Here is a 23,413-nt window from a genome sequence, read left to right as displayed (position 1 = left end):
GTGTTCGTACAATTCTGAAAAAGTTCTTGAGAAACAAACAGACAGCATGGTGCTCCTAAAGCTCATAAAGTTATCTTCTTCTTTTAGAAGTTTTCGAAAAAAGTTCATCTACCTACCATGTTAAATTCTTCACCACACCATGGAGAGACTTAATGGACGCTTTTCAGCGCGCTTTAGTCATTGGTCTTTTTGTTTTAAATTAATTTAACATACATTTATACTTCAGTAATATTTATGTCATTTTTGTGACATTTAAAACATGAGCGCTATTACTAAAATAGATAAACGAAGTTTCGGTTGACGGATCGTACATTTTCCTATCACGAAAGTGTTTCGGATCCGAGAATTGAGACGAAGCTCGCGATTAGACATTTTGTCTTTCGTTTACCTTATTCCCAAATTCACTTGACATTTACTTTTTATGGTTATGTCTATAATTCCGAAACGAAATCCATTCGCACTATTCGGATCTTAAATACTTTGGTAATAGTATTTAATTCGAAATTCGTCGTTCTTTCATTTCGGACCGAAACTTCGGCGTTCGATTTTGGTAACTGACCTCCAGTTCTCGATCGAAAATTATGCTGTCCTTAAAACGAATATGTATAAAACAAATTATAAGGTAAATCCATTCGAAAACACTCATTATTCCTCCGATAACTATTATTAAAGTTATGGGACACGCAACGCAATTATTTTGTTTACCAATGTATTAGCATTAAGAGCGCTCGTGTAAGTTCACTGATCTCCTTTATGTACTACATGAATTGATCATCTTTTGTTTCGAACATTTGAAACGGTAAATCGGCAAACGCCTTTCAAGATGCACTAAATCGAATCATTGTTATGTTGTAAGCAAGCTTTAATGAGTCGCAAATGTCAAATACAAAAGGAAAAAACCTGAGCTTACCTTTGAGACAAATGCAGAGTGTAGTGTAATGCATATTATAAAGCCTTCGATAGTTCCCCGCTGGGCATTTTGCGGAGTAGTTCCTTACGAGCCACACATCCTTGCCTGCTCACCGGCATAACAACTTCACTATTTACGCGGCGTAAATCGAGCCTTAACTCGTTTGTGTCGAATCAACAATGCGGTATTTAGTATTATTCTTATGTTTAATACTCTTAAATTGTTGGAATGTGTCAAAAGGTGATGGAGGAATTTCAAGCGATGGAGAAAATTATGGCCAAGACTCTGTTATCATTGAAGGTAAGGAATATTATTGTGTAATTATGTCTCAATAAATATATTTATTTATGGTTTATTTATAATTTTTATCACTCTTAAATTTCAAAAAAAATATTAAAATCAATAAATAATAATAAATACTTTATTTTCATTTCTTAACACTCAATGGAAATAGCTTAAATTAAAAAAAAAAAAAATTAAGTACAATACAAATAGTTCTATTGTTCTATTGTTAATGACGACCGATATAGCTGAATGGTTAGTGACCCTGACTACTGAGCTAGAGGTCCCGGGTTCGAATCCCGGTAGGTGCAATCATTTATAAGATGAATATGAATGTTTGTTTCCGAGTCCTGGATGTTTATATGTATTTATGTATGTTTAAGTAAGTATATTGTATTAAATATATCGTTGTCTTGTACCCAAAGTACAGGCTATGCCTAGTTTGGGGCAAGATAATTTGTGTAAAAGTATGTCAATATTATTATTATATTATTATTATTAATTGTAATAAAATTCAAAAACTATATTATGTATGATTTTGTTAGGAAGCCGCTCTGACTTTTATAACTTAAGTCTTGAACTATACGAGTAACTTAAAAAAAAACACTTCAAAACTATTTTAAAATTATAAATTATCATTTTTTGTATTACTCGTTCCCCGGCTCGCCCGCGATACTTTTTGTTGATCACATTCATAAGTGGTTCGCGTCTATTTGCGTTTGAGCATTACTATGAGGTTTTTAGGCTAGAGAAAGTACAGTCGTATTAGATTGGACGCAATTACACCGTATACTTTTTTAACACAATTTTATTAATATTAATTTCAAAAAAAATATTATTGTAGCTAAAAAATATATTCGCGCTATTTATAACCTAAGCTAAAGTATCATTAGGAGAAAACTTTGAAGAAATAAACATTTTGACTGTTGCATCTCTATTTATTCTTGATAATTTTCTGTATGTTCTTAAGCACATTAAGGAATTTGCTAGAAACTGTGACAATCGTAATGTTAACACGAGGAGCTTAAACTTAAAATTTTTTAAGTCTTTTATTGGGCAATGCTTTTACAATATGATCCCAGGAAATGTACAAAACAAACAAAAGAATTGTAAAAAAACGTTTGTGTCGGAAAGGTTATTATAACATAAATGATTTTCTTGATAATACCACAGACTGAAAATGGAGCGGACACCATCAGGCTCTTAAATTATAAATGTTTATTGTACGATATTACATTGTAATCCATATAAAATTAAAAAAAAGCTCGCCGAGTTATTGGGCCTGTTGTTCTCGGGTCTGAGGCAGTCTATTTAGTAGTTTTTGACGTTCAATAAGTGATTTTGAATCCTATTTTCAATAAAAATATTTGAAACCTCAATTTTTCGGTCGTCAACCTGGGCCCAATTTGGCGGCTATCTCGGCATGTGGTCTGATATTTGGAATCGATCTTGAAATCAATTCAATGCAAATATACCGACGCCTACACCGAGAGACGACAGCGATCAATTAAAGGTCCGTTGATATTTGTGGTGATACAATGGCGCGACTCAATATCTATATCGTAGACAAGTACACCATTTACATCACAGGGTACGCATATCATCAGAATCTTAAGGCTATTTTGAACTACCACATTTCTTTGCAGATATACAAGTTTTTTCTCGACATGACGCATTTATTTAGTGCTACTCTCAGAAAAGTTATTCTTATAGCTTGTACTTTTTCTGTGTAGGAACATTAATTGAGATTAGTAATCAATAATGAGAATTGTAAGCATATGAACTATTTGCGCCTGTTAAAATGTTGCGTTTTCTCCTTGTTTTTGTAGTTTTTATTCTTTTGACGCGTTAGGGAAAAATTATCAGAGTGAATTTATACGATGCGCGCGCATGCCATCACGAAAATTCGACATCCTAACGTTTGCTGCTCAAGAAGACCATTTGTATCATACTACAGCTACCAAGCCTCCTGTAACTCATATATCTATTGAACCACAACCATTGGATGAGAATTGAATAAATTTCAATATATTATTTCAATTTATTTACAGGTTTAAAATAAAAATTAAATATTTTGTCTCTAATTTTGTAAAAACAATAATAGTATAAAAATATTTTCATTGGTTGTATTAAATACCTTCTTTATAACAATAATGTTTTTTCTACAAACTTAAAATAACACGAGGAATATTTTTTTAAGCATTTTTGTTTTATTACGCCAAAGAAGAACAATAGTACATAAGAACACACACTTTTTAATTTAACTTTAGATAAATTAATATTAACGTTAGCAGACTATTATGAATAAGGGAGTATATCTGTAAATGCTATAAGTACTTCAAAGGCTTTAGTATAAACAGTTTGTTATTTTTGAAGTGATCTCCCTCACTTCTGGGATTAAATATACAAATTAAATTTATCGAGTGACGCATCGATCGCAAAACTTGGTATGTCTTGTTCTCTCACAGGTTTTTTTATAAGTCAAAAAAATTACTTTCCGGATAAGTAATCACCATAATCATAAACTATAAACCTTCTCCGAAATACGCTGCATTTTATGTTATAAGTATTAATCCGATTGGCTAAGTAGGTAGTTTTTGCAGTACCGAACAAAAGAACCCAAAATATTTTTTAGCCTTGATTAAATTCAATTCCCCTCATTCATAATAGTCTGCTAACTTAAAGCATTGCTAATTCACACTCTGTCTTCTTCTTGAGCTAAGTCAGAATGAGAAAAAACACTCCTTAGCGGCTATTTTAAGTTAGTGGACCATTATGAATAAGTGGGTATATTTAAAACCGCGTCCCATTTATTGGTATAGATAACAAGGCAAAACCCACGGAGGTTTGTTCGCCATGTTTCCTAAAATACTAAATTATTGGTTAGAATATTTATTTAGTCATACGGCTTTGCTCACGAATTATCGGTGTGGGTACGGACTAGTTTCGGACCATTCGGAGGTCTTTCATCGGGGTGGTTTGAAATTAAAATTAAATTTATAGATAATGCAAGTAGCAAATGCAATTAAAATAATTAAATTGAATCATATTTTTGCTATGGGTGTGTGTATAAACCCTTCTCAATTTTTCTAAAACAAGCGGAATATTGCATATTTTATTAGCATATTATAAATTGCATATATTATATATATCCACTAGCGGACCCGAAACGTTGTCCTGTACACACGTTTTAAATTTGAATAATCGGTCCAGCAGTTAGGAGAAGTTCACTAACATACATACACATGGGCAGGAGATTTACATATGGACAGAATTGAGAATCTAAGTCATTCTCAAATTCACTAGAACACAAAAAAAATCATCAAAATCGGTCCAGCTGCTTAGGAGATAGTTCAATTGTGAATCTAAACCATCCTCGAATCTACTTGAACACACGCAAAAAATGCATTTAAATCGGTCTAGCCGTTTAGGATGAGTTCACTGTCAACACACGTACAGAAGAATTATATATATAAAGATAATAAAGCCAGGATCAAACTTTGAAAACAGCCGGTGTACATCTCAGAAATTGTTTCTTTCACGACCAGTTGTTCCAAAGTGGAGGCTTATAACAATATGTAAATTGAAATTCTGTTGACGGGGAAGTTTGGAAAAAATAGAACTATCAGCTCTTTCATCCAAAAAAAAATGTAAATTGCGACCTCTTTAGGTATAAACTATAAATTGCGGTTTTTACTAGCGGTAGGACTTTTGTCGATAAGTTTGATTGCTCTTCAGATATTATGCGCGGATGAAGTCGTGGGCAACTGCTAGTATTATATATATATATCCATGAAGTGCCTAGACGCAGTTTTTTGTATTTTATATTTATATGGACCAAATTTAATTCATAGTTTTTGATTTAATAGCGTTGCTTAGAAAGGCACTGGTGATAAATGCCACGCATAGACGGTGGAAATTGCAGTCAAATGCGACGGCTCTACATAACATTTTCAATAGTTTTACGATTTATTTGTACTGTACGCTGCTAACTTTAGCATTATCATAATCAGCCATAAGACGTTCTGCTGTACCAACGCTTCTTCGAAAGATCTCCATTACAATCTTTGCGGTCATCCAACGTATTCTAGCATCTTTAACCGATCGTCGGTCCATTTTGTGGGGTGCCTACCAACACAACGTCTTCCGGTACGTGGCCGCAATTCGAGGACTTTACTGCCCCAACTTCAGCATCATGAGGTCACAAAAAAGTATTTTGTAGAAGTCGGCCGGCGTTGCGAATTTTTTGCGCCGCATATTGTGTCGAATGAGATTAACATAAACCGAGGGACAAACTTCAACCATCCAGAGTGCTGACATTTCTCACAATGAGGAATTGAACCCGGAATGTAAAACAACAATCAATCTCTTAAATTGGTAACTTAACTTGTTCTAGTGACATATAAATTCATAGATGACTTTGTCTATGCGCTACAAAATGCACTTTTTGCGTTCTAATTATTACAATCAAATGTTCAATTAAGATTTTAAATGTCGACAATGAATCACGTTTGACATTATTCGTTTGCCTTTTAGTTTTGATTTCGTAACTATTTGTAATTTATATATGCTCCTATTTAAGATAAATATTATGTAACTCTGATGCAACATAAACAATCATTCCATTTATAACAAGGTTGTCCATTTGATAATAGTTTACCAGGTTTGCATTTGTTTATCCATAGTACAGTTTTCAAAGAATTTTTTCAGTCTATCAAAACGGTTACATGTTTCTTATTGTCATCTTGTCTGTTGTCTGTCTCATACATTTCGTAGTGTTCGCATGTTGACTACTTGCTTTATGGCGGCAGGTTTCGTGCATCATGTAACCAACTACACCGTTCTTCTACCTTTATCTCTAAGACCGTTGTTCTTCTCTTATCTTTAATGGGCTAGACAGTAAGACGAGTTCGTTAAATGCAATTTCTTTGCATTGTTCTATCGTTGCTTCCAGATTCGTCAGTCTCCTCGTGCAACTTTGCCGGGGTATTATTTTTGTTTAGATTGAGGAATGTAGCACTAAAATCGTTATATTGATAGTGCACCCTGCATCTGCTGCTTTAATGATAACCATACTCGTAACGGTGACCAGATTCTGGCAAACACTTAGAGAAGCTTTTCCTTCCATAACCTTATCCGTTTAAAGGGGTCTCAGTGCGGTAGGTCCTCTAACTGGAGTGTGAGGACTTTAAGGGTCCTGACTCTCAATTTGGCGATGGCCTCAAACTCCAGTTATTTCTGTCGGGTTAAGGGTCTTCGTAGGCCACCAGAAATGCCAGAATCTGCGTAGGCTTTTTTTCCTTTTATGATAAAAACCTAAGATTTGTCATTTTAATTGCAATCTAGCCTTAGGCAAATACGCAATTTAATTTAAACTTAGACTTATTGAAGAAGAGTAATAAGAGTAATAATATAATAATAATATATACTAAGAAAGTTTCCATTAGCACTATTTCATTGTCTCTTTTAAGAGGAAAACACTATGTTCTTGTGTTCTTTACACTTATTACTTATCATTTTATAACTTCATCTGAATATGCTGGATTCACTGACGCCAATTTTGGCAAGGTGCTTTAAGTTTGCAATGCCGAATAGACGCCTGGCCAGCCCGCAATTGTAGCCACCTAAGAGCATCTTAGCTTACCTACGGCATGGTACCGAGAGACAATGATGATGAATGCTTTGTGGGTTTCCTGATTCTGCATGACTCTTCGCTTAGGGGTTCTTCGACACAACAGAAGGATCAGGTCTAGTGAAGGTCGAAGCCCCTTTAACTCATCGGATATCTGCCGGGGTATGCTATTGCTACTAATCTTCCAATAATGTAACAATGTGGTCTTCCCCGAGTTCTTCATTCATAACCCTTGTATTGTATTTGTATTCCATAAAACTGATTCCTTGAAGATATCCATATTTATAAAGATGTTGTTATAAATTCTTGAGTGTATCCTAATCTACAAGTTTTATTATTATTGCCATTCCTATCAATTGATTGCTTCACTTAAGAGCTCTGTTAAGAGGATTTTTATCTCAATAATGGTGGTAAGAAGACGTAATATTTGTCCGAATTATCTTATTTAATAGTTCATGCGACATAAACAAGATATTTTAATATTGACTACAAAGTTGCTAATATTAATGTTGTTACGAGAATCCAACTACTAGTATTACGCAAATATTTTTAGCTCAGGTACTTTAATTTTAAGTGTATTTCTAGTTACTTTAAAGTATCAATCTATTTACTTGGCAGCTTTGATGTTTCATTTTTCAATGCCATAATTTAATTGTGCAATATCTTGTTTCAAAACTCTACATTATTGCCCAGGACGCCGGCTAGATTATGGGTATTACAACCGTGAAGCAGTAATGTGTAAGCATTATTGTTTCGGTCTGAAGGGTGCTGTAGCTAGTGAAATTACTGGGCAAATGAGACTTAACATCTTATGACTCAAGGTGACGAGCGGAATTGTAGTGCCGCTCAAAATTTTTGTGTTTTTCAAGAATCCTGAGCAGCACTGCATTGTAATGGGCAGGCCGTATCAATTACTATCAGCTTTACATCCTGCTCGTCTCGTCCCTTACTGTCATAAAAAAAAGAAATATTAAGATAAGAAATTTTATATTTAGTCCTAATAAAAAAATGCAATTAAATTACAACTTTAAGAGTTGCACGAGACTCATAGGTAGTAGAAGTTCACCTAGTTGAAGCTCCTGACTCCCAACTGTAGTTTAATATTTTTAAAAAATAATTATAGCTAAACTAACTACTATGTTAATGTAATTTACTACATATTGCGAGAAATAACCGTATTTGATGACAAGTATCCAACTTCTAAAAGGCCGACAAGCCCTTTGATTGACTGATTTGACAAAAATAGAAAATTTTGATTCAGGATGTTAAAACTAGGTTTCAAGTGTCATGAAATAGGGTAAAACTCTGCCACAAACTCTTTGCAATCTTTTTTACTATCTTCTTCTGATTTCCTACATTGTTTTTTCCTTTCTGTTGGTCAATTACCATTTTTTATGTATGTGTTATATATTATATATAAATGGTTACTTTTGAACAATTTTTTGTTTCTTATTAAAGCTTTTCTGTTGTCTTTTCAAGCTTTGATTACTTTAACATCGCTAATTTTCATTGCTTTTCTGATGGATTAATATTTACAACCTCAATATTCTATGATGTTAAATCTCATTTTTCTTTTTATAATTTATTCCAGTCGAATTACAGAAAGCGTTTTCTGCGTAAAACAAAATATGACTGATATAAAATAACATTGGTGCAATGAATTGCGTACGATACTGGGCGTTCCACATATTTAACAACAAAGCCTCATATATTTTTATACAGCCTGCAAATTTTGTTTCTTTTGCCAACCTCTTAAGGTCTACATTGTATAAATTAATCCCGGTACCTAGGAGTACTAAATGTCTGCATACCTTTATTATGTACCAGAAAACCAGGTCTAATGTGGATGTACTTTTAGTCGAAAATCGCTTGTACTGTTAAGAGTTGACATCTTCAAGGTCGATTCTTTACTTATTTTTTACTTTATTAGGAATACTGACCGATTTATTTATTCACAACATTATAACCATTGATGTATAGAGCGAGCGATTTAACAGAATACATGTGTTTTTATTATCAGATAGGTATTTAATAATTAAAACTTTATCAGTAAATTAAAAATCAGTTTTACATTTAAACTCTTCGATGGACGATCTTTGATATCTTGATAAGTATTTGTTTGTATGATTCAGTAGGCTGGCGATTAAAACCAAATTCCAATCCGTACTCAGGCACAAATCTGCGACCGTTATGCGACAGTAAAACAGACTGCCATGCTCATTGCTCATATCGCCTCGGTGATTTATGAGCAATGCTTTTCGGACACGCATTGAATTCTTTATCGACTTATTAAAAGATAGCGTCATGAATCATAATTAATTATGAGATAAATTATTGTCTTTTTTTTTATTCGACAACCGGTAAACAGGTAAACTTTATAAGTAGAAATTGACAAGATCAATAATTATAACCAGATATTTGTACTTAGTTCTCACAGTTTCTTTTGCAATTCCGCATCAACAATTCTAAGATCGCACTTATATTATGTCAATCAAAATTGTATTATGAATAATTGATTGATTTATGAACGGAATATTATGGTGAGTGTGTGAAGACAGGTCGAGACACGTTAATACGTTTTAATGTAATGTCGTTTTGGGGTTCCGCAGTTAAGATAAGAAGATAAACCGGTTTAAGATAATATAACTAACAGCAGGTCATTTTTAAATAATTTTGTAAAAGAAACATTTACAATGTGAAATTTTATTTGGGTGCGTTGAGTATTTTATTTGGAGGGTTTGAATGATACTGGACTGTCACGCTTGGCTATGTAACGTTCCTTCAGGTAAGATCGGCTCGATTCGATTGAGGGATACTCGAGAGGACACCTGTTGCATCGTAACGTAGACTTTTTTTTAAATATTACCTATATGTATAGATATCGCTTAATTTATAGTCTTTTGTCTTATTTTTTCATCAGTACGAAATCCAAACATTTGGTCTTTAGGGTCTCGTTCCTCATAGGGAAAAAACGGAACGAAAATATAGGATCACTTTGATGTCTTCCCGTCCATTTGTCTGTCAAGACCCTTTATCTCAGGGACGATATACTCAAATCCACGGCGCGAAAGCATCAAACTTCTAACGTCTATGCCGTAACAAAATATAATGTAGATTTCTACACTCTAAAAGGTGAAAATCTATTTTTCATAATATGTACCTACAATTTTTTTTATAATAAGGACTTGCAAATTTTTGGAGTTTACTCCTTAAGAATCGATTTTCATATAAGGCGCCCGGTATGAGAAAAATATGGAGAGTAAAATCTACTCATCAAATGGCATAGTAACGTTTTTGGTGCGCATCATTTCTCGCGCACCTTTCACTTTCTTGAATTTTGAAGCTTTATTATATTATTGAAATTGATTTATTATTATACTTTCATATAGTTAAGTGAAAATTCTATAAATTATGGAAGAAAGTGGTGTAAATAATAGGGCCGGAAAATCTGATACGAACGTGGGTACTAAATAAATTACAATTCATACATTAATATGGCATGTATTGTATATATAAACATGTGTGCATTGTATTTATTAAATATTGAATTATCAATATAGTTCATACAAATTTATATGAGCTATGCACCATAATCAAATGCTTATATGGAGAGCATATATTATAGCGCATTTCACGCCAAATAGGCAATTTTTAACTGAACCTGTTCTCTTATTTTTCTAATAACTATGATCATTTTAAAGTAATTATGATTTATTTTCTGTTACTTATTTTTGTAGTTTCAGTTAATGGTTCGATAATATAATTATACCTAATGATGTAATCATGTAAAATCTACTTAAATGTATAATATTTGATATATAATTCGCCGAATAGTCGTAAAAAATGTAAAAAAAAATAAAAAAAAAAAATATATTCTTTAAGAATTTTCATAAATGCGTTTATATACCCTTACATATAATGATATCGATCTTTTTTAATTAATACGCTTTTATTAGCTTCTGCTGTATGTGTGTTTGTAACCGACTCCATTGGACTTGATTTTGTTTAATACCAGGTCAAAGAGAATCGTTCTTGAGGAGTAAACTCCAGGCGTGCGTCGGAGCTGACACACACTTTTTTTATAATATACTTGTGTACGTAAATTTTTTTTATAATATGGACCTACAATCTAATATATAAAATTCTCGTGTCATGGTGTTAAACATTGAACTCCTCCGAAACGGCTTGACCGATTCTCATGAAATTTTGAGTGCATATTGGGTAGGTCTGAGAATCGGACAACATCTATTTTTCATCCCCCTAAATGTTAAGGGTCGTCCACACGAAATTTTAATTTTTAATTTTTTTGAATTTTGTGATTATGAGTCAGCATTAAAAAATACATACAATTTCAAATTTTCACCCATCTACGATCAACAGTTACTTTTGTATCGCGATTTTAATATCGGCAATACAACGTTTGCTGGGTCAGCTAGTTTTGTATAAAATTGAAGTACAATTTTTGTATAATATGTGCCTATATTTTTAGTATAATATGGACCAACAAACATGTTTATAATTACAAAATTTGTACGGAACCCTCCGTGGGCAGTCCGACTCGCACTTGTCAGATTTTTAAATTAAGTAACGTGTTTTATTTTTTTCATGTTTGTCACTTTTAATTAATGTTCAAATGTTTTGATATTGTTCTAGCTGCAGACGTGAGAAGAAATAAACGACAAACAAATAGCACCCGAAATGAGAGGCAACTATATGTCTTACAGTCAAGACAGGTAACTTATGCATTCATATAACAATAATATTTTTTATATGCATGGTGTCCCAAAATTCAACGACAAGCCGAAATGGGACGATAGGATAGATAGTGAACATCATCAGAAAAAACAGAAAAGAAATCCATCCCATGTTCTTTAGAAATTATAGGCATTAAACAAAAGAAGCATTTTGCTCCCTTTTTTAACATTTTTTTTTTGTAATTGTGGCTTATTTTTGTCCATTTGCAACATGTCGCCATAAAGAATAAAGTATATTTCATCACAATAAAAAAATTTGACAGAGCATTCTGATAAAAAAATGTACTAGAGTGCCTTGGCAAGTACCATCAAAAGTTGGCGAGTTTAATCATAATACCAAAATCGTAAAAAACTTGTTGGGTTAGTGCTAAAAATTAGGGGTGAAAAATTGTTTACCATCTGTCCTATCGCCTCGTTTCGGCTAGACGTTGAATTTTGGGACAACCTGAATAAGTAGGGCAAACAGGCAACCGTTATGGACATCCGCAAAACCTTTGGTCAAGAGATGCGTAGACGTTCTTTAAATTGGTAGTATGCTCTATGCTTGAAGGTCTCTAACGGCCGTTCCCAATATACTATCTACAGACAAAGATAAATTACTACCTTCTACTGTCAGTAATTAGCTGTCAATAATCTGAAGCTGTCCCAATAAACCCGATAAGTCATTCTTATCGCCTTATATTGGGACGCGTGATTTGCAATTTCCATACAAACTTCTATCGCTGGTAAGCTATACGTCGTCCCATTGACAGACAGAGTCTACGGATAAGGTGAGTTACCGTCGATAAGTTTATTGGGACAGAAAATTCAACGATAGTTACGATTTTTATCTCAAGTAAGAGATAGACTGAATATTGGGAACGGCCGTAAGTAAACAGCCTATATCCATAAATCTTTTGGACTCCTGTGTAACGAATCTAAATTAAAAAAAAACGTCTAAAAAAAAGTGAATATTTCCGAAAAACAAAACCAATGCAGCAGACCAACCCAAAAAGGCAAAATAAAAAAACAAATCTTTTTGTAACGAAATAAATATTTTACTTCTATAATTAAAAGTAGTATATTCCGTTCGACCATGTTCCGATCGTGCTCACTCGCCTATCCGAACTGATCCGCGGGGGCCGGTACAGCTTTTAAGCCCTGCCCTACCTACGGCATAATTTTAGTTGTGCAAAAGAACAGAAACGATACTGACGATTTTTTTCTCAAGTAAGAGATAGACTGAATATTGGGAACGGCCATAAGTCGTACCGGTTCGGGAAAACTGCAGACGATTATTGATTCCCTCAAAGTGGCTATGCGAGGCAAGAAGTTCCTTGTAAAACGCGTGGTTTTGAAACGCCAAAGAATCAAGCCGATCGGAGATGACTTGATTGTCGATGATTCGAGACGCTCTTCGTTATATACGGTCAGTTGGAAGAAGCTCTAGAATGGAGGATTTATAGGAAGATGGGGAATAAAGCGTGTTTCATGAGAAAAATCAGCGAGATGAATATGAAGTTTACCTGATGACCAAATTTTAAGCAGCGTTACTTCTCATTAGTCCAGTAATTGCACTGGCTGCAGTGCCCTTCAAAGAAAAACCCAATAACTGCATAACGGCAGAAAACACGTCATTGCCATATTCGACATAGATAATTTTGCTTACATAGATAGGTTAGACTTAGATCATTAATAAGTCTAGAGAGACTAAAACAGCTGTGAAAACGTCAAAAAGACTCTTGTGACTCTTCTGGGGGTATACTACATAGACTGGCTGCACTGATCACAAACCATCAAGTGACCCGAATGTAACCCGTTGGTCTGCCGCCTTCGAAAAAAAAATAAAAAAATGCCATTTGGCCGTTTGAATAAAATCAGTAAATACGAGTAATTTTTTGTATCGTATGATTCGTTTTAAAATATTTCTTTCTAAAATAAAATTCTAAGTCTGCGCGTGATTGTCAATTGCGCGATATAGAGATTAATCGAAACCAACATAAAAGTTTTATCATACCTGCGTATTTTATGGTCATTTAAAAGAGACTACAATATACATTAATTACTTATACACTACTTTAAAAAGTGGCATGGATTGTATGTATTCTATACAATAAATTTTCTCGTTTTCGTTTGGATATGTTTTTATTATTTATTTGGACTTACTGCAGAACTCGTAAGGGGTTGTAAACTATACAGAATTTCAATTATTTCTATCACTCTATTTTTTTTCCTAGGCAATCGATGAAGCATTTGGCTTGGACTGCGAGACAACTTTGGGGAAAAAGGGAACATGTAAAACCTACCGAGACTGTTACCCTTTACTCAAAGTGGTAGATTTACCCGGCTTAGATGGCTGGGTTATGGGCCATTATGACACGTGCAGCTTTATAAATGGTGATAATACGGAGGTAAACTTGTAGTGGTAGAATTAACTGTATGTACAGTAAGCGTCTGAGGTCGTTCTGCCATCACACCTATTACTAACGCAGGAAAGGTGTATCGAAATTTTACCTGGTGCATGCTAGGGGCGAAAAAAAAATAAAAGGGATATCCGAGGCATATGGGTGTTGTAGGAGGTGACTCAAGGATTTGATGCGGAAAACTCACTGTACCATTTTACGAAGACAGTGAGAACAGACCAGACTTGACTGGCCGGTGCGCATATCAAAGGCCAGCAGTCCCTACCTCCGCTGGACATGGAATAATGGATGCACTCTGGAAAAAATAGGCCATATCATTTGGGCAAAATAGAAGGCTGTCCTGCTGAGCACTCTTTTTGTTTCAAGCTCGTCTCTTAACAACAATCAAAAGACCATACCATTGTGACAGAATTCTGTTCCTAAGCACAGTACAAGTACGACCATTCGCAACTAATATTTTCCTTGTAAGTTATGAAGTCAAGTGGGTTGGATATCAATTATCCCACTTGTGAGTTGACTCTGGTTCCAAAACGTTTTTTCCTGTACTCATATTCAAAATGCGTAGTCCGGGACGCATATTATAAGATACCCGTGTCTATACGATCCCTAATTATGGAGAGCCTTCTAAAAGAATGGCCATCTAAATAAAGGAAAATTTCTTGGCAGTTCGCAGCAGCCTTGATACAACGATAGTCTCGATTAAATATGCACTAGATTCAGGGTTGGAATAGAGAATGGAATGAGTCAACTTAATCAATAATCCCTACACTATCCATGAATACAAAACTATCGTAACCTCAATAAAAGTATTCCAATTAAAGTCAACTTTATTACTTTGTATGTTCAGGTTTAGTTTCAATTGAAGTGTGTAATCAAGAGAGCTTATTTGTTATTAATTGTTTTATAATAATAATGATTTTAAATTATGTACGTAATTATGTTTATGTATTATATAATCTAAGAGCGAAAGCCTTTAATCTAGTATTCGTACCATTGTCGAAAATTCTATCCTAATGCCTTCATAAGAGTTTTAGCAAGTAAGCCAGCTTCCGCATTGTGCGCATCCGAAATGTCGTTGTCGGCGGTTATTACTCGAATCTGAATACCGTGAACGCTGAAGTCCCCCAAGGCTATGTGCTTTCTTAAACACTATTCTTCTGCAGCTCAATTATATGTTGGATATCTATAACATGCCAATAAATCGCTGCGGTATAAGTGCTAAAAGAATCTTCTTTCGAGGCTACTCCTGCAGGAATCGGATTAATCAACCTTATTCAGTTTAAGCCCTAGAAAACTGAAAAACTATTTGTCGTAGGTACAACTACTCGTCAACAACACTCCCCTTACTGCTTCGCCTGGCATTCGAATCACGTCAATTGCCAATTTTCATCGGGAAGGCAAACCTAAACAGGCTTTGAAAAAACTGCGGATCATCAATAGGGCGAGACAAGCTCAATAAGGCGCGGGTCTGGCCATATTTTACTGGCCATACTGGAGTATTACTTCCATTACTAGCTCGAATCACTAACGCTTGCAACGCGTACAATGCAGATTTGCTCTTATCGCGTGAGATTCCATACCATGTGGGCTTGGAACGGCTCGAATTCTGCCGAAACTGCCGTATTGCGTAGATATCTCTTCTCCACCCCGGGAGTTTTTCGAAAAGCAGTTGGACCCTGCCGCCAGATTCCACATTTAAAGGAACAAGGTTTTCCAGGAACTTTCTTTTCCTCGCTCAACCAAACTTTGGAATGGACCTTCTAACAAACGTCCGTATACCTCTTTGAAGGGTGAGTGCCGATGCAATTAGGTACATTTACATAAGATATTAGATTGTTGTCCTTTACCTTCTCGTAAAAAATTCACCAGCAGCTTCTTTGCACAGGATGCCTGGCTAGATGGGTATGCTATATCCCATATACACCAATTACTAAACCCATTTAGACTGGTGACTTTTTTTTCAATTAGTAGTGTGTTTGAAAGTCTCCGTTACTAATGAAATCACTAGCTAATGAGACTAAATCTCAAAGTGACAAGCGCAATCGCAGTACCGCAAAGAATGCTTGCTTCTTCAGAATCATGAGCGGCACTCAAAACTAGATCTACAGGTCTGTAGGACTCGGGGCAATAAAGCAGTGGACTAGCCTCAAATTATTTTCCAAATAAAATGTAAAAAATTTATAAATAATGGTAAACAATAAATAATAATGAAGGTCGATTATTTCTGTTAATCTTACAAAGTACTGTAGGTAAAGGTAAAACGCAAAAAAAATATCAAAGGAAAAGTCGTTTGCTAGTGTGTTTTTTTCGAAGTCTATACTGTGGGGGCCCATTTTGTGGAGCCCCGGCTGCCCTACCCTAAATCCGGCCCTGGCGGCACTGCATTGTAGTGGGCTTGTCGTACCATCAGCTGTTATGGTCTCGTCACTTTATCTCATAAAAAAAATGTTAGAACGATTCCAAAAGGACATTAAGTTTCATAAACACATTGAATACGCCACATTTTAGTCCACAATGGAAATCTCTTAATATGATATCAATTCAACAAAGTAAAATTAAATGCGGCATATTTTTTTAAGCGTAAGTTTCCTTTAAATTTTTCAAATAAGTATTCGATGTTTAGTATTCGGTATAGACTAAGGCCGTTTTCAATGCCCTATCTATCCTTAGTTTAACTAACTAGAAGTAAGACAAATCTATTTTTTAACGCTTACTTACATTGCAATAACCTATCGACATAAAGCATTGGACTATAACTATATTGGACATAAGTATGCATAGATTAGATTATGGCATTAAACGGTGACAGCAATGTATCCGTAACTAGAGATACGTTATTGAAAATGGCCGTTATAGAATTATAGACAAGTTAAATGATTTTGTATTTAAAAGTAAAAGTGACAATCTCTATATCCAGTACAATATATCCGATATAAAAATAGCCGTGACTTTTAGAACGTTGTATCACAAGTTGTAGAGAACCACTAGTAGTTTTTGTTCGTTTTTCAGGTTTATGGAGTGTGTTGCACAGAGCCAGTAGCAACTCCACCGCAGCAGGAGCCGGACGTGCAGAGACTTGGCTTGTTCAGGCCTGCTGCACCTCTACAAATGGCACCAATACAGTACTCCACGTATGTTATAATATGTTTCTTGACCGAGAGTTGAACAAGATGTGTCAAAATTTACGACCCGTGCGTACTCGAACCCTTGGCTCTGTTGGAAAGAGCGCTCGGACGGAACCCGAGAGGTCGCGGGTTTTAGTCCCGCATCGTTCATAAATATTAGTAACAAATTTAATTTTTATAATTATTAATACCAGAAGTGAGGATTAATCCTTTAAAAATAGCAAATTGATTAGATTTGAAAGAGCGAAGTCTCAAGTTAGTTTCCTAATAAGTAATATGCAATTATTGGGGTTGAGCAGGTTATCAACTGTAAATTAGTAGTAAAAATCCTGTAGATGGAGCCATGAGAATTGCTACTTGAACGGTTGGCCTAGTCTCGCGGGTTCGAATCCCGTATCGTCCATAAAATTTGGTACAATTTAAGTTTGTATATTTCGTGTTTAGTATCAAGGACGTTCTATATACATATGGACATATCATTCACAGTCTGATAGCGGAAAGGCAAAAGTGTGCTTAAAGACAATGTAAGCACACTTTTGTCCTTAGTCGTGTGTCAACTGTCACTGTCCGAATAAAACCTGCACTTATTAAAATATGTTTTACATTGCTGCTTATACACCAAGAATATTTTAAACAACTGGAGGTAATGCGGCAATGTATAGGTGATAGCGGTCGAAGCTATGGTGTAATTTGTGGGATGGTTCATGTTGGTAAAGGACATCATTATATCAGTATCTTTAAAATTGGGCTTAGTACTTAGTTTTAATTTTGAATCACCTTAATAATATACTTTGATTAACGCGAATGTTACACATTTCAATAAAATACTTTTAAATAATTAAAACGCCTGTAAAATTACCTTTTTTGACATGAGATGTTTGCTTAAAAGTCTCAGTCCCCCTGAAAACGAGATCTGGAAAGGTCTTGAAACGTCGGGTTAACTAAGACAAAATAAAAATGACACTTTTACGCAAAAATCGATTTTTTATATGATAATAAGGGGCGAGACGAGCAGGACGTTCAGGTGATGGTAATAGGTATACGTCCTGCCTATTACAATGCAGTGCCACTTAGGATTCTTGAAAAACCCTAAAATTCTGAGAGGCACTAAGTCTCATTTGCCCAGTTATTTCACTAGCTTCGGCGCCCTTCAGACCGAAACATATACATTATTGCTTCACGGCAGAAATAGGCGCCGTTTTGGTACCCATAATCTAGCCGGCATCTTGTGCAAAGGTGCCTCCCACTGGTTATGAAAATAATGTAAAACCAGTAACAATAACACGCGTTTTAATCCCTTAATAGTGTTTTATTTAAACTAATAATTTTCCAGGTTTCCAAGTCGTCAGTCTGGGATATACTCCCAGTGGCCATTCAACCAGCCTAACATCCCAGCCAACTGGCCACCAGCTCAGCCTCCTCTTCCGACGCACCCACCAGACCATTCAGCTGCAACACACCCCCCATCACTAGGTACCTATACCATTAACATAAATGGCTCTGTCGTAAATCCTATTACTCCACTGCTGAATATCTAAATGATCGGACAGCCTGGGACTAGATTGTGATTATTTTATAGCGATAGAAATGACTGTACAATATTGTATATTTTTAATGAAAAAAAAAATGCTGGGAGAGTTTCTTGCACCGCTTCTTCTCTCTCAGAGCGCCATTTGTTTCCGTAGCGGTAGTAGTATCTAGTAGTTATCAGAAATGGCATCAAAAAGAATTCTAAAGGAATCAATTTTGAGAAAATAAATGCCTTTTATGCCTTTTAACATTTCAGATTATAATATTTAATCTACACATACAAATAAAATTGGAGTGTCTGTTTGTAATTTATTTATTTATTTCCTAAGGACAATCAACGGGTTACAATTAATCATTATTAAACTAAACAAAAAGAGGTACTTACATATTATTGTTAAAAATTGTAGACCCACTTAGAGATTGCCACAGCTTGCAAAAGAGATACTAGTTAGAAGCAGAAGAAACGAAAGAGAAGAGGGGCAAGATATTATAAGATCAAGCAAGCTGTAACAGTCAACTACTGCGAGTGCATTAAACTCTGGAGCAACACTCCAGGCTTAACCCATTCCAAAACCCTAATCCAAGCCTTCAACAAAAAGGCTGCGAATGAGGCACTATCGCTAAGTAGAGAAAACTTACGCATATTAACCAGGACATTAACGGGGCACTGGAGATTAAGCAAACACCTCTCAATCTTAGGTCTCAGAGATTGCAGAGCGTGTAGATTCTGTAATAGTGCAGATGCAACCCCGCTAACATTCTCTCTGAATGTGATCCTTTAATGCGTAAACGTAGCATCTCTTTGGGAAGTCCAATTCTTCAACCATTTGAGATACGTCAGCACATTGAAAAAGACATAAAAAGATTCATGAAAAGAATCAATGTTTGCAGTGAGCTATAGTTAACAGTGGCTATCACAATAGATCACATTGGTCGCAGTGAAACAGGGCTGAAATGAACTGGATCAAAGCCACTTTACAAACCATAACGATAACAGTCAACAGAACAAATAACACACAATTAGAGCTAAGTAAAAAATAAAATCAAAAAAACCTTATAATAAAATTTTCAAAATCTAGTACAATAAATACACAATCAGAGCTAACTTTAAAATAAAATCAAAAAAATCTAATAATAAAATTTTTTTTTTACAATTATTGTTGTCTGTCTGTGTGTCTGTTTGTTCCGGCTAATCTCTGGTATTGCTGGACCGATTTTGACAGGACTTTTGTTGACAGGTAGCTGATGTAATAATTTATTTTTGAAAAATAAAGTAATGTTGCATTGTCCAAGAAACGGTCTAACTCTAAAAATAATTTATATGAAAAAAAACGTTTGCCGGGTCAGCTAGTGAATTAATAATAATAATAATAATATTGACACACTCTTACACAAATTATCTTGCCGCAAACTAGGCATAGTCTGTACTATGGGTGCAAGACCACGATATATTTAATACAATATGCTTATTATACTTACCTATATATATATACAAATAAACATCCATGACTCGGAAACTAACATTTACCAGTGGGAGGCTCCTTTGCACAGGAAGCTGGCTAGATTATGAGTACCACAACGGCGCCTATTTCTGCCATGAAGCAGTAATGTGTAAGCATTACTGTGTATCGGTCTGAAGGGCGCCGTAGCTAGTGAAATTACTGGGCAAATGAGGCTTAACATCTTATGTCTCAAGGTGACGAGCGGAATTGTAGTGCCGCTCAGAATTTTTGGGTTTTTTGAGAATGCTGAGCGGCACTGCATTGTAATGGGCATGGCGTATCAATTACCATCAGCTGAACGTCCTGCTCGTCTCGTCCCTTATTATCATAAAAAAAAAAAATTAAAAAAAAATAACATTCATATTCATTATATAAATGATTGCACCGGGATTCGACCCGGGACCTATTTAGCTCAGTAGCATGGTCACTAACCACCGGGCTATAGTCATTTAAATCATTTATTCGAAAATGTATATCTCAGATCTGAGAGGAACGGACGCTACCATATCAGCAGGATTCGTCATCTATATTTGTGTAAAAATAAATTGCTGTTCGTTAGTCTCGCTAAAACTCGACAACGGCTGGACCGATTTGGCTAATATTGGTCTTGAATTATTTGTGGAAGTCAACGGAAGGTTTAAAAGGTGAATAAATATGAAAGTTTTCGGAATTAAATAAAAACAACAATTTTGTTTTTCCTTTGATGTGTCCCCCTTCGTTCGATATTTGTTTTGTATGGAAATATTTTCTGTGAGAGAATTTATTGACGCACGATTTGACAGTTCTGCTGTAAAACAATTTCATTACAACAACAGGGAGCATATTTTACGAAATAATTCTTGATGTTATGATATATTACTGATAAATTCATAAAAAAACATTATTTTATTTATTATATTATACAGAACAATGTCTCTCGGGTTAACTAGTTTTATATAAAAAAAAATCGATAGTAATTAATTAGCCTGATGGCGAAAATTCCCAAGATGATATTGAAATGAACATGAAATTGTCAAAAATATATTGCGAGGGAAACAGTTAATATGTTAATTTCTCTATTTTTTTTCTTAACCCGTGTGAAAGAGAAATATGTATAAGAAAAAAATTCAGATTTTAAATTCAATTTATAAGAGGATACACATAAATATTAGTATTATTATTATTTATGTAAATTTTAAATTTATGTAAAAGAAATAAATTTCAAGATTAAAATAAAAACCTCCTACAATACAAAATATTTTGAAATTCAAATTCAAATATTTTATTCAAAATAGGATTTATAATCACTTATTGAACGTCAAAAACTACCAGCCATTCAAAAGAGACTGCCTCAGACCTGAGAAGAATGGGCGCAAGAAATTCAGCGGGCTTTTTTTTTAAATATAAAATATGGATTACAATGTCATATCGTACAATAAACATTTATAATTAAAGAGCCTGAGGGTGCTCGCTTTATTCCTAGTCCGTGGTGTCATTAAGAAATTCGTTTATGCTATAGTAACCTTTCCCACACAAACGTTTTTTAACAATTCTTTTAAATTTCGTAACACATTTGTTTTGTACATTTTCTGGGATCATATTGTAGAAGCATGATATATAATATAATAAATTCAAAATCAGAGATACCTATTTCCTATAAATCTCTTTAGTCTCATATACCATGTTCTTCCCGCGTCTTAATTATTTTACGAAATCTGTAATTTATTAAAAATAACATTTCAATGACAAACACCTACTTTATTTAGTAACTAGCTGACCCGGCAAACGTTGTTTTGCCATATAAATTGTATTGATCTTTTCCTTGCTAGTTGATAAGAGATGGCGCTAGTTGTATTCATTAGTAACAATCACACTTATATTTTGAATAATTCACACTATAGTTTTATAAATTATAGCCTATTTGTTATTCTGGTGTGTAAGCTATATTATTGTAAAGTTTCATCAAAATCTAAAAAAGATTTTGTGTTAAAGAAGTTCAAACATACATCCAGACATACAAACGTTCACATTTATAATATTAGTAGGATTTCAAATATGCATAAATATTTTTTTATGTTGGAGTTTATGGATTATCTATTAACAACACAACATTATTAAATAAAAAAATACATTGGCTATAATTGGAGGTCTAAGTTATTCTGTACACCGAATTTTCTTCTAAATCAGCCTAGCCGTTTAAAGGTATTTGTTATACAGATTAAAATATTGTGTTCCCAAAAAATGTTACTTAAATTAACATTCTTTACGTACTAAGTGAAAATACCTGTTTTTCAATAATTAAACCTTAAAATTATGTAATGTCCAGATAAAATGTAATTATTATAGAAAATTTAAAAGATCTAGTACGTATTAATTAACAAATTATTATTATTTTTATATCATTACGCACGCACACCAAAACAGAGTGCACACTAAAGTAATAAACCTGGCCCGTTGTCATGTCTTACCTAACAGCAAAAGGATCTATCTGGACGTATAAATTATCTAAGTTATTAAACAATTATGCATTTTGAAAAGGCATAAAAGGCATTTTATTTTCTCAAAATTGATTCCTTTAGAATTCTTTTTGATGTCATTTCTAATAACAACTAGATACTACTACCGCTTCGGAAACAAATGGCGCTCTGAGAGAGAAGAAGCGGCGCAAGAAACTCTCCCATCATTATTTTTTTGCTCTCTTTTCAATAAAAATATACAATATTGTACAATCATTTCTATCGCTATAAAATAATCACAATCTAGTCCCAGGCTGTCCGATCACTTAGATATTCAGCAGTGGAGTAATAGGATTTACGACAGAGCCATTTTTTTTATAAAACATTTAAATTTAACATAAAAGATGGGGTATACTTTTATAATATGTTACATCTATCACTTTATTAGTTTATGCAGCTGTCAAATTCCTAAAGAAATATGATATTATTCTGTATATTGTATCTGTGGAACCCTCTTTCAGTTGCCGGTCAAGTAACGACACCAAATCCGGCCAGTACAGCACCATCAACCACGTGGGGTACGAGACCACCAAGTACTACGAAACAGGTATTTTCTTTTATAAAAACCATAAAAAATTGTGTGACGTATAATTAATATATAATTATAAGACAACACTCTTTTTACAAGGACATGTGAGCTTTGATTCACTGCAGTTACGTAGGTACGTAGCTCTTACTAAGTTTGTTCTCAAAATAATTCGGGGCAGAGTGGACTGCGTATACTTATTACAACGTTTGTTGCTTTTCTTTGTACCGACCTCGTACGTACGCGCGCTGCGAC

The 23,413-nt window shown here is 34.4% G+C and overlaps 1 protein-coding gene across 2 annotated transcripts in view; it reads left to right on the top strand.

The window, feature by feature from the left end:
* The first annotated feature begins 961 nt into the window (after positions 1–961).
* LOC126966321 (trypsin-1-like) overlaps positions 962–23,413 on the top strand; it is a 37,406-nt gene continuing 14,954 nt past the window's right edge. Inside the window, exons 1-6 of one of the 2 annotated variants that reach the window (XM_050810310.1) lie at positions 962–1,210; positions 11,478–11,557; positions 13,795–13,968; positions 16,990–17,111; positions 18,439–18,578; positions 23,094–23,179. In XM_050810310.1, the coding sequence (XP_050666267.1) occupies positions 1,090–1,210; positions 11,478–11,557; positions 13,795–13,968; positions 16,990–17,111; positions 18,439–18,578; positions 23,094–23,179 (723 nt within the window). In that variant the 5' untranslated portion in view covers positions 962–1,089. The remainder of the gene's footprint in view (positions 1,211–11,477; positions 11,558–13,794; positions 13,969–16,989; positions 17,112–18,438; positions 18,579–23,093; positions 23,180–23,413) is intronic. The other variant, XM_050810311.1, reaches the window with a different exon arrangement.

The sequence above is a fragment of the Leptidea sinapis genome, chromosome 10 (genome assembly GCF_905404315.1).
Source record: "Leptidea sinapis chromosome 10, ilLepSina1.1, whole genome shotgun sequence".
Taxonomy (NCBI): domain Eukaryota; kingdom Metazoa; phylum Arthropoda; class Insecta; order Lepidoptera; family Pieridae; genus Leptidea; species Leptidea sinapis.
The sequence above is the reverse complement of the archived record's forward strand: the minus strand, read 5'-3'. Positions and strand labels throughout refer to the sequence as shown.